The 13170-nt window shown below is 40.2% G+C and overlaps 1 protein-coding gene across 1 annotated transcript; it reads right to left on the reverse strand.

The window, feature by feature from the left end:
• Positions 1 to 4473: 4473 nt before the first annotated feature.
• On the reverse strand, positions 4474 to 12614 carry LOC102712336 (ent-copalyl diphosphate synthase 1, chloroplastic). Its single transcript, XM_015833068.2, has 15 exons — positions 12421 to 12614; positions 12042 to 12173; positions 9582 to 9673; positions 9176 to 9476; positions 8520 to 8703; positions 8085 to 8299; positions 7846 to 7966; positions 7624 to 7736; positions 7292 to 7518; positions 7046 to 7161; positions 6830 to 6928; positions 6481 to 6723; positions 5595 to 5721; positions 5263 to 5511; positions 4474 to 4948 (listed from the first exon to the last, which is right to left on the reverse strand). The coding sequence occupies exons 1-15, from the start codon at positions 12491 to 12493 to the stop codon at positions 4721 to 4723; spliced, it is 2520 nt and encodes an 839-aa protein (XP_015688554.2). The 5' UTR covers positions 12494 to 12614; the 3' UTR covers positions 4474 to 4720.
• Positions 12615 to 13170: the final 556 nt, after the last annotated feature.

Below are 13170 nucleotides of genomic sequence, written 5' to 3' on the forward strand. Positions count from 1 at the left end.
CGACTCGTACGCTATTATTCCTTTGTCTTGTATATATAGTAATTACTGGTCGCTGCTTGCTATGTGTGCATTGAATAAATGCAAAATCACGCGTGTAACATCTTGATTGACATAATAACAAAAGCACTAATTAAGGGCTTAAGATGCGAGAATACACCAAAGTCGAAGTCCTCTTCATCTCATTTCGGATGTAAGTTTCTTGTTTGTTAAAATACTATTCCCTCCTCCTCCGGTCATCCCACAGTTTACTTTGATCACAAAATTTGAACACTAATATTATTTAGGAAAATTACATGCAAAACTTTAAGTCACTCTTAAAGTCATAACAAAATATATAATTTTTACCTAGTATTTAAATAAAATAAATAATCTAAGTTGCGACATCATTAGATATAATTGGACGAGTATTAGCAAACAATAATAAATTAATCAACATTTGGACGGCAGGGACGGATCTAGGATGGTCCCGGTGGGCCTTGGATCATAAAAGAACTCGTAATAAAAAGCATATATGTATGTGAAAAGTGAGAAATATCTTCTACGAAGTGAAAAAAGAGGAAAACTCCCTTAATATAATATATGATGGTGATTGTTTGATTATTTTTAAACTTGAGTACTATATATTTGCGAGTGTGCATCTATCATATATATATTTATTTTTATAAGTGATCATAATCATACGTCAAAAAAAATTAAAAGCAATGAAAACAAAATTACTAACAGGACGATGAACTCTTCTGGAAAGAGTATGACTAGTGCAATAATTGATCCGCTAACAAAATCGCCAGAAATATAGCAGCCAAAAATCGTGCACATTTAACATCGTTAATTCGTTGCATATGCAGCGATATTCGAGCTAGCTAGTTGCCGGCGACGCGCTTGAACGAGGTCGACCTGGGCACCCCCCACACCGATCGTACCGCCCCACGCCGTACGTCCGCCGCGCGCAGCAGGAGCCGGTAGTTGTTGCCGGCGCCGGCGGCCTGCACGCTCCCGGCAACCACCTCCACCAGCGCCAGCTCCTCCGTCCTGCACACCAGCATCGATCCGCATCACCAGCGCGAAGTTGGACACCTGCCGGTAGAAGTTGTCCTCCCGCACGTCGCTGATCGGGGCCCACGCGCCTGTCGCCACCGGAGCACCTGTTCCCTGCGCCGGCGCCGGAGACGAGGAGGAGCGCGATCACCATCATTGCAAGAGAGCTTGTCATCGCGCTCGTCGACCTAAGTGTCGAGTCGAATGCATAAGCACATAATAATTTAATCTATCATATAAATAAATCATGACATTGTAAAGCGAAATGATGGTAACACATGGATCAATCAACATGAACAGATCTAAATCTAAACATGTATGCGAAATAGCTACACACGAATAGATTAAATAGATGCAGAACTAGATTAAACATAATTAACCTATACTGAGGGTTGTTCTGAGAAGGATTGAGAGCGGCACGAACGACTCGCGGTGTGGAATGTTGACGATGGCGAGCCGCGATCGACCGACGGAGAAGACGAGCCGTCGTTGATGAACAACGAGCAGTCGCGCAGAGCGCTTCCTAAAAATCTTATTCGCCCTCTCCCGGTGCAGGACTCCACGAGAGCGACGGTTCCGGAGACATGCTCTCTCGATCACCGTGCACGTCGGCAGAGGGGATGGAGTAGATGACGATGGCGGCGCAGCACAGACGAAAGGCAAACTCTAGATTGTTTTTCACGTACGTTGCTTATCCGGACTCTACGCTATCTCGCTCAAGGAAGAATCTGATAAGTTTCTAAAACTAATCACCGGAATTTCCATTTCATACGGCCAAAACAAAACTGCAAAAGGAAGCCGCATCTGCGTAAGCATGAGTAGCCAATTTTGGCGGACGACCATTCACGCGCTTGTCGTGCGCGCACGCCACCCGTGCCCGAGCCAGGCGAGGCGAGGCGAGCGCATGCGTGTGTTTCTCTGTTTCTTTCTTGATTAAGAGTCTAGAGAGCACTCTCCTATCTAAGAAGGTCTCACTCTCATAGAACTAGCAAGGTGGTACTAAAGGTTCACATGCATGCTTACATGAGGTGGGCTTTTGTGATTTTTTAGAAATTATTCTACACATGGGCCTTAGCCCAATCATTAATTCTAACAATCCCCCACCAAATCTCAAAAACCTTAGAGATTTAATTTGCCTATCCCAATGTATTGTTTATATACCAGTTTTGCGATGAAGACCGATTAAGGTTGAACATCCACCTAGAACCCCAAGCTACACTTACTCACAACTTAAACAATGGACTATGCCTTGAATTGCAAGTTTGGTGCCAGTAAGTTCACTTAGAGCCTTGACTGATACTAGGCTGCCAGTAGCCTACCCTACGGGTAGAGTCTATAAGTCATACTCCATGGTCTATTCATGAGCTTCCTAGAAGATTCACCTAAAATCTTCAAAGATTGCGACTACTAGTCAAGCTCATAGAGGTGTGTTTTTTCAAGATTACTCTACAAGATAGTATATTCGCTAATTAAAGCTAACAGAACTTATTAAGGCGTTGCCAACCTGCCTTGTAGCAAGAGAGTACATGCATCTTCACCTAGAGATGGTTTATTAATTAAGAATACTCTCCTCCAGTTAACTAATGGCTTGTTCTTCCTAGCTCCTAATTCACGGGATCTCCGATCACATAGGTTGGGTTGCTACCATAGATAACTCATATGGGTCTCATACCCATCTCCTAAAGGAAGTTCTATCACATTCCGTGATAGCCCCTTAGTAAAGGGATCTGTCAGATTTCTAGCTGTTTGGATGTAATCCAACGTTATAACTCCGAAGTTTCTCAATTTCCTGACATACTTCAATCGTTTCTTCACATGCCTAGACGATTTCATATTATCTTTAGAACTATTCACCTTAACGATCACGGTTTGATTGTCACAGTTTATTAGGATAGCTGACATAGGTTTTTCAACAATTGGTAGATTCGTTAGTAGATATTTCAACCATTCTGCCTCAATAGTAGCAGTATATAGTGTCATAAGCTCTACTTTCATGGTTGACCTCATCAAAATGGTCTGTTTGCAGGACCTCCATGAAATAGCACCACCACCTAGTGTGAAGACATATCCACTAGTGGCTTTGATCTCATCGACATCTGAGATCCAATTTAAATCACTATATTCCTCTAGCACCACGGGATAACCAGAATAGTCAAGTCCATAGTACCTTTTAGATAGCGCATAACTCGCTCGAGCGCTTGCCGATGATCATCTCACAGATTAGAGGTAAACCGGCTCAACTTGATCATAGCAAAGGAGATGTCAGGCCTAGTTGCACTAGCTAGGTACATGGACTTTATACTCTCTTCATCTCTAAATGTTCATTATCTTATACTCCTTTCGTCACTAAATGTTTGATGCCGTTGACTTTTTTGTACACGTTGACTATTTATTTTATTTAAAAAGTTTACATAATTATTAATTTTTTATATCATTTCATTTATTGTTAAATATGTTTTTATGTATATATATAGCTTTACATATTTTTTAAAAAATTGAATAAAACGAAGGGTCAAATATGTGTCAAAAAGTTAACGGTGTCAAATTAGAGGGAGTATTTGTTAGAGTAGATTTTTAACTTTCTAGTAATTAATTTTATCGTCTATATTATTAAATAGCTTAGAAAAACCAGATAAACTTTTTACCCATCCTAAGGGGTTGTCTTAGCTCATCGGTGAGCAGTAGCTTCATGACGACCAGATCCATACTTTAGATATTTCGTAATCGAGATCTATGCAAAATTATTTGTTTAAAAAAAGCAACAACTGAAAAATAGAATGTCATATTTGGCGCAGTTTGGTATTTCTTGCGCCATTATTGTGGATTTTGGTAATCTTGTTTGGTGTAATTGTTTTGAGAAGTTTTGGTTTGGCAAAATGCATTTTTATTTTAATATGATGCATGGTGAAAACGACTATGTCATTAAGCTTCAAAAATATGAAATAATTACGAGCGACATGACAATTAAATAGCATATATGATCTAACCACAATTCGATCTGTAAAATGAACATGACAACAATTATTTTTTATACCTATAGCAAATTTAGAAATAGTTTAGGACAATGCAACCCTACAAAATAAACAAGGTGTATTACGGGCACATAAGAGTTTGAATGCTCACCCCATCATCTTTTCTTGCTTATTTTACAAAAAAGAAAAAAAACATTTGGCCCAGAAACGCAAAATGGGAATCACCGTCTTGGGAACCATGAAGTGACAATATTTCATATTTGCAATCCTCTAGAGGCAGTCAAAGTAAGAAGTAAAATAAAATGGAGGGAGTATTTATATATATAGCTCTTATGTAAGTAGAGAAACTTAGCAGTAAAACATGGTAGCCAAGGAAAAGCCAGATGAACTTTAATTGGACTCATTGAAGCCACGTCACACAATTAACCGAGGATCAAAATACCCTGGTTTCAAAAAGAAAAAGAGAAGATCAAAATGCCCTTGTTTGGGCTCGATGCATATCCTGATTCATTGCTAAACAAGCATGTGTACCACATCTAGAACCATATAGAAATACACCATCATTCACATGATGTAAACATTGTACTATCTCTTAACAATAAACTATTGTTTATATACTTATTCTCTCTCATTTTTCTTTACATGATTTTCCCACACAGAAATATTTACATCTGATTCAACCCTACAAATGCTGTATTTAGATCAACTTTATTTCAAATAACATGCTGAAAAATAACTTCAGACATATGTCTATCAAGAATATCTGACGAGCAATGAGCAGCATAATAACAGCTTTTCACAATGTCCAAGAAGGTCTGCTTGGTTTTGTTGTTAGTTCTTCTATCATCAGCTCTTGGAAGAAGATATTGAGCAAGTTCTTGCAAACCCAACTCAATTTCCTTGTCTATTTGATTTATCGTTGTCTCATTCTTCTTGCTATCCTATAAGTTGTGTCGTCAATTGATTAGTTGAATACAATGACATTGAAGCATATATATATATTAAACATAACCATATCTGAGGTAACTGATACATTTTTTTCTTACAGTTCTGGGAGAGGTCTCGGTAGAACTATTTTTCCTACTGTTAATTTTTTAAATCTTTTTACACGTATTCCTAGTGGTTAATTTGCCCAAACATGAAAAAAGCTACACTATCAAGGAAAGTTTTCATGAAACATTCTTTTGCATAGATATTGCAACACTATTATTAAAAATGAGGCACTAATCCACATACGATGGAATGTAGGGTTTACCTGGGAAAGTGACATCTTGTGGTGAAGAGAGTCGCAAATAGAGGAAGCAAGTTGAATAAACCAAGCACCATCCGTGTTACTTATCATAGATGCTGCCTCTCCAGTTCGTCCAGCACAGATCTCGATGATTTGAGCAATAAGCAGACATGTTTCTTTGTTATGAACAATGCATGACCCTGGATCCATAACTCCTCCTTCACCATATCCATCATTCTTCATGTTGATATGTTGCATCATCCATTCAATCCACTAGAAGGGCAAAGAGAGATATTAGAATTAGTCTAACTAAGCAGATTAATAACTGAAAGTTTGCAGTTCTGCATGTTACTTACAGCACATCTTATGAGATTATGAATACATTTTGGACCTTCTCGAACTGGCGGTGCCTCTTTAGACAACATATCAATAAGTTGACAAAGTGTTCTGGCAAGAATTTCATCTTTTGCATATCCTTCAAGCCTGAATGCAAAATTTAAGTTGATTACAGAGAAATTTTTGTTTAACTAGATTTTATACATTGCATAGCAGTGTGTCTATTAATTTTCTAAATACATTGATACATTGTGAATACGTGGTGTACCGTAAGGCAAACCTGCTTCTATTTTATACTAAATATGAGAATAATATTAGACTGGACAGAGAGAATGCCAAGTTTGAAATATTCTTTGGACATTTTATAATAGAGCAATTTTACAGTCTAACAAAAAGTATCTCAAGATACCGGTACCTCACGGTACCAAATCGTTTCGCACCATTGAATCTAACAGCGCACATCCTACTCAGCTAGATTCAAGGGTGAGAAATGATTTGGTACCTCGAGATACTTTTTGTTGGACCGGAGCAAATCTCTTTTTAATAATATGTTGTTAACAATATTTTATAGCTTTATGATCATAGATTGTTCTTATAAATAATTTTCAACAAATGAGTTCACGATCTAATTGATATTTATAGCCAGTCCCTCTTGAAGGGTTGTAACTTTCTTTTCCCCTGCTTTTTCCATACTTCCCTTCCTTTCCTTTAAAAGAGTATATATACTGTAAATAATTCCCTTGCTGTTTTAATTGTCAAAATGGAAACAATTTACTACTGAATTCAGCTTGCCAACCTGCTCATGGAAAGGACTAACACCAAGAAGTAACTACCCATAAAAACCATCATCATGCTGCATGGTGCAAAATCATAATTTGAAGAAATTTCAGTTTTTGCAATACTCACCATAATACATTGCCATTTTCTTCATAGAGACTGCTGCACATAAAACGTTCCATCCTTTTCATGCTTGACATATCGCTGTGAAAGTGTCTAGAAATTGTGTTGGCCAGCACTGACACTCTAGCCCATGCAAGTCGCTCGGTGGCACGGTTTGGTTCAAAGATGCAAGCAGCAGCTAGGAAATAAGCTCTGAAAACGTCTTCAGATGCTACCCCAAAAGCCTTGAGGTCATTCTCAACAAACCACCTAAATGTTTATGGTGCCAAACAAAACTTATCTTGTTTGAGATCATTTCACAGAGGAAAATGTGTGATGAAACAGAATGAGAGTTATGTGGATTTAATATATATACTTTTGTAGACCATGCAACTCCTGCTGATGTATAGCCTGACATCGGTTGAAATCCAGTTTTGCCAGCTCAAGATATGTGTTGTTATTCACCAGAGGCATCCTGCCAAAGGACACCCAACAATTGAAGGTAAATTTTACCTATCATCATGTATGTTTGAAAATAAACATATTGATCAATAGTTTGAAGTTCAAAGAAGCTGTGAAAACTTTAACAAACCTGTAGAGTGTCTTTCCAATCCAGACATCATTGTTACCACCATACTGGTCTAGGTATGTTCTCGCCTCGACACGTGGCAAGCTCGCATACCAGGGAAAGTCTAATGTGTATTGTACCTATTGATCCAGTGCAAAATTCTATCAGTATCCATGAACCAGTAAACATTTGCAGGAGTACAAATATGCTAAGAACATTCTGAAGAAATTATGGTGTGAGCAAAAAAAAAAAAAAAAAGAACTGGATTACCTCTCCTGGTAGGTCCTTGGAAATGATCCATTTATCATGAAGTGTTCCCTGGGCTTCTCTTTCTCTCAGGAACTCATTTGAGAAACTCCTTGCACGCTGCAAGATGTCCTCCCCTGGAAAGCTTATCTGAGATGCTCTGTTGAGGTTGTACATCCCAGTGACTGCTTGTGTTGACTGCCCCACAAAACAAAAGAACTCCCCATCCTTCTCAAAATTCTTGAACACACCTGGATAAAAGAACAGGAATTATTTGGTGATTCAAGAAAGGTAAATATGATCCTGGTGATTAGTATCTTGATTAAAAGAAAGAAGAAAAAAAAAAAGCTCCATACTTGGTGAGACATTGTATCCATGGAGCCGTAGTAGGCGGAAAGCCATAGCTGTGTCATCCACATCTTTTACATTGGAGTTCCTAGCCCAGCAAATGCCATCTTCAGTCCAGTGCCTACAGAATGACAAAACAGGTTTCAGAGAAGAATAAAATCTGTTCATAAGGTTCCTAAATGAACTGAGCATCACCACAGAGAACAATTCAGGAAAGCTGCAACAAAAACCTGTTGACATAGTCCATGATGTGCTCAATCTCTCGCTGGAAGTACCGCGAAATCCCAAGGCGCTCCAGCCGATCAACCACCCATAGGTGCTCGAAGAGATCGACAGGGTAAACGTTGGGAACTGAAAGAAAATTGTTTTGTCAGAAACCAGATGATCTGAGATCAGCCGGCAAACAAACATTGCCACACCTAATTGCAGTGCAGTGAAATCAGGATTCAGGAATGACCGGATCTCTTACCTCCTCCGTCGAATTTCTTGACGATCCGGTCGATGTAGGCGAGGCATTTCCTGTCGCCGGTCTGCATGAGAGCGTAGGCAGTGGACGAGGGGGAGAACAGGAAGGATCCATCTCTGGATTGCAGCTTCAGAAGCCTCTGCCAGTCCAGCCCTGGCATCCCTTCGAGGCTATGCAGGATTGATGTTGGAACTATGTGCATCATGTCCTTTGGAATCCTACATATTGTGGCAACAAAACACCAACAAATTGCAAGCTGTTACTAGCCGTAACCATCGTTTAGAATATACTTTTAGGTACCAAAATTCTGGTGCATACATACACTAAAAGATATGATATATTCTGATATTGATAAAATTGATCTTTTAAGATAAACTAAATAACTTCTGATCACTGCACCAACTATGAATGTGCATGGCCAATCACCGCATCTTATACCTCTTGAGCTTAAGGTCTCTGTTAGCATATATGGCGTTGAGAGAAGGGTGATCATACGGGAAGTCGATGTCCAAGCTCCGAGCTGCCTCCACAAGAGAAGGGAACGCAATCTCAAACCCAATCGGCATCGTCTCCGGCTCTTCCTCTGCTAACCTCCACATGTTCTGCTTCAGAAAATCAAGTCCTGAACAACCCCCCCCCCCCCCCCAAAAAAAAAAATCAGAAAACATCATCGATCATCTCGCCTCACTTTGGAGACCGTAACTAATCACCTGCGAATTAACCAATACTCTTGCTGTCCTGACATTTTATATTGTAAGACTTTTTAGCAATATTTAGATTTATCTATTGATCATTGCATATTAGTTATATAAGCCACTTTGTTATTTTTAAGAAAATTCTAAAATACTATAACCTACTATATTTTTAGTGTAAAATTTCACACCTTCAGTTATATTTAAGTATGAAAATTTTAAATGTAAAATTTGGTTCGGAGAGGTATTTTCTCACGTACGTTAAAATTGCTCTGGTTATATATATGTCTTAGATTTATTAACGGAGACAGTAACAAATAACTATAGATAATCTGAAGAAGCTATAGCAAAGGCTGTAATTAATTAACATAGATTAAATCTGTAGTTACTAGTAGGCACTACCTCGGTTGCAGCTGTGTTGGTGGAGGGACCATTTGGTGAGGGCGACGACGCAGGCGAGGGTGTTGATCACGCGGTCGTACGCCGAGAACACCACGCCGTCGCCCCACGACCCGTCGGCGAGCTGCCTGCCCACGATCCACCGCACGGCGCCCGGGAACTCCGGCCCCTCGCCGCCGCCGCCCTCCAGCCGCGGCACCAGCGCCACCCACGCCGTGTCGTACGCCGACGCGGTGATCGCGCCGTCCTCCATCGACGCCAGCGCCGACCTCACCTGCTCCACCGCCGCCCGCAGCTCCGCCGCCTGTCCCCAAGAGAACGAACAGCAAATATATCTATTAAAACGAAGAACAAATCAAATGCTGTTAGGTCAAAATTGATGCGAAAGATTCGAATTTGATGAACTCGCATCGTTGATTTGCTGGTAGTCGTCGAGGTCGCGTGATTCGTCGGGCCATTTTGTGATCCTGCTCTCGTGCTCGATCAGGTTGGTTTGAAGCCCTGCTGGTGATGCATGGTTAGTGAGTGATTAGTAGAAGAGGATGGGGTACATTAAAACACGTTACTCGTAGGAGAAGTTATGCATGTATCCACATTTTTATTATCTAAATAATTGCATCCACAACTTTAGGTTTTGTGATAATTGATAGATCATGGGACGAATGAATTAAATAATACAAAGTCGAAGAGCTTTCTTAGAAAAGTCTTCCAACAATGTTTTAAATATATATTTTTTTAAATTGGTGCTTTTCATATTGTGCCAAATTGCACACTTAACCAGGTTATTTTTATCTTAAGCAATTTTTGTAGTGACATGATGGGGACATATGGAATTTCAAAAAGAACATTTGAGTTTATTTTACTAAATCTAAACTTTTTTTTTGCAAATCCATACTACATCCCAAATTGCTTAAATCAATTAAAAGCAGTTTTAGGTTCTAATATATCACTGATTGAGCTCTCCTGCGCTGAAGATGAGTCAGAGAATGCAAGCTATCTGACTGAAAATTTCTAAAATTTGAAAAAAAGAGAAAAAAATGAAGAAATGCAGGCTAAATTTAAATGACTTTACTAAATAGAAAAATCAAACTAACGTGAGGATGATCGAAAGACCTAATTTTTGGAAATTTCAGCACGGAATAAAAAATTGAAGTGTCGTGGCAAAAAGCTAAATAATATCCGTCCGAGAGATAATTTATACTTAAAGTTTGAATTTAAATTTTTAACCACAGATTTGAAGTTGATTTTAAAGTCTTTCACCGAAGTTTGTTTTCAAGTCTTGACTTTTATATCGCATATCGCTAAGAATATGTATATGATGATTTTATTGATAAATTATTTTTGTCAAATATGCCGTTTGGTAAACAATCACACCTTTGACCGTTTCATGACACTGACCCCCAAAATCTAGACCTGGCTCTGCAGTGCTAGTCTGAGGTGGCAAATCTACGACACAAAGTCATGTCCTAGCCCCAGCCAGCCGAATCTTTTGAGCCGTTTTATTCGCTAACCAAATTGATCGATCTGCTGGCCATTTGTCGAAAGGGAACATGCCTTACAAAGATAACAAGGTCCCGGCTCCCGAACAAACACACATCAATAAATCTCTTTTTTGCTAGATACAGACAATCTTAAGATTCCGTAATTAAAATTCAGCGATAATTTTCGCTCAAGAAGCAAATAATTTCACTATATAATAATCTCTACCCCTGCCGGTCAACAACATTTGACAGCTACTGTAAAGACGTTGTAAGTGATATGCCAATTATATTGATTGTGACATCGTCCTATGAATGTATTTGCATGAACACTATGGATGGATACCCTGCATAAGCTACAACACTAGTCACAAAAGTAATTTTTTTTAATCTTGCTTGTTCTGTTTAATTTGTATCAGATTTGTCTAGAGCACATGGATTTTATGAGATGTGGTTTGGAGATGAACTTCCAAAAACTGAATTAATTAAATTGGATATAAAGTAGCAGCATGCATGTTTTCATCCAGTTTTATTTATCATATACAAGTAAAGCCATGCATGGTTCTTTTATGTGGATATCACATAAGATTGTTGTGGTATAATATAAATTAAACCAAAAGCTATTAGGTATAAATTTTATAAGCAATATTAAACATGAAGCCTAATTAATTAATACTTCTATCCTGTAAATAAGGAATAGTTTTCTCTAAATTTAATTTCTTGCACGATATATAAGATGCCAGTTTATATTGGTAGGATACAGTGAATCCGATGGTGATGACATGAGATTAATTATAGACCGATGCCATCTAAATTAACCATCAGTCATTACGGATAAATCCGCGTCGTTTTAGGTGCCGACATGGTCACTCCCTTCTACACATGTTTCTCAGCCACTAACTTACCCCCCCTATAAGAGGTAATATTTCCATGAAAAATTAAATCCTCCAATGAAAAAACCTATCAACTTTATCCTCAAAGTAACTTTAGCAAAACATGTAATTAACCAGGTAGCTTTATTCCCTCTCAAACCTCAATCCAAATCAAAATCTCATTTATATATATATATATATTTTTTAGCACTAAATTAACACCTCAAAAACCAAAAGATTCATCCATCCATCCATCTCCTGATCATCATGATCAGTGAGCTCAGCTCTGAAAGACTGAAACCATGTTCATGAAAAGAAAAGAGAACCTCTGAAACTAAAGTGTGGTAGTAGTAAGTAGCAGTGTTGCAGTAAAAAAAGAATAAAGCGTGTGCAAGTGCAGAGGCCGTCGTGTTGGGAAAGCAGTGTGGCGAGAAAAACGACAAGAGTGGAAAGCGTCGAGGCGTCAGTGAGCGAGCGAGAGGCATGGCGGCGTGGCGTCGCCGGCGTGCACGTACGTACCTTTGGCTGTTGCGCTGGAGCTGGAGCTGGAGACGCCGGTGGCCGCCCGCGCCCTCCACGCGGCGCCGGAGCCGACGTCGTCCCCGCCGTCGCCGTCGCGGTCGACGCGCCAGACGCGTGGACGATGGCGACCTGTGCACAGCACAGAGACACGGGCGGGTGTGACGGCCGGCGAGCGAGAAGAAGAAGAAGAAAGCGATGATCGAGGTCGATGGGACGTCATGAGTAGCGCGCGCGCGCGACGACGCCGGGGATCTATCGGGGATCGATCTCCCCCCGACGCCGACGGCAACGCACGCACGTATACGTGAAAGCAACATCCGAAATGTGCGCACAAACCGAAAACGTGACATCGTCGACGAGACGAGGAGGCGATCACCTTTGGCCGGAGCGCGAAACGACCACCGGGCCGGCGAGACGCCGGGCGCCGCCAGCGGCGGATGCATCATCATCGTCTCCGGCGCGGCGCGAGGAAGGAGGACACCGAGGCGGCGAATGGATCGATGGATGGAGAGGGAGGGAAGGATGGATCGGACGAGACCGAGTTAAGCGCGCGTATGTAGTTGAGCTATAGCTGTGCCCCAACCCAATCGCACCCGCGCGTGTGGTTACTATTTATAGCCACACCACATGTACACCTAGCGATAGAGCTCCATCTCTCCCGCCATTATTAGCGCCCTTAAATGGATAACTTCGTATGTTATAATTTCATCTACGACTACCTACCTACGTAACCCCCCACACTGTACTGTTACTACTGTACTGCATGCATGCAAAAATGCAAATCTACCTCTACTCACTTTTTTTTTACCTATATATACATGTGTTGTACCTATATATATACATACGTATACAGTATATATATACTCCATACGTATAGGTATACATATAGGAAGGGGAATGATTCTTGTGGGGAGAAAGCTGGGGTAGTGGACAAACTTTAATTAAAACGGGGTTTTGTGAGCTTTTTAAGTTAAACTGCGAATCAGCGGGTGGTCAGAGAGGGACATTCCTTAGCCCATATCACCGAGATGCCCCTGCATAATACCTCCAGAGATCGACAAGAGTTTGTTAGCTAGCTAGCTGATCATACACTCAAAAATTACAAGACGGATATCCTCAAAAGAGA

This window comes from Oryza brachyantha, chromosome 2 (genome assembly GCF_000231095.2).
Source record: "Oryza brachyantha chromosome 2, ObraRS2, whole genome shotgun sequence".
NCBI classification, from domain to species: Eukaryota; Viridiplantae; Streptophyta; class Magnoliopsida; order Poales; family Poaceae; genus Oryza; species Oryza brachyantha.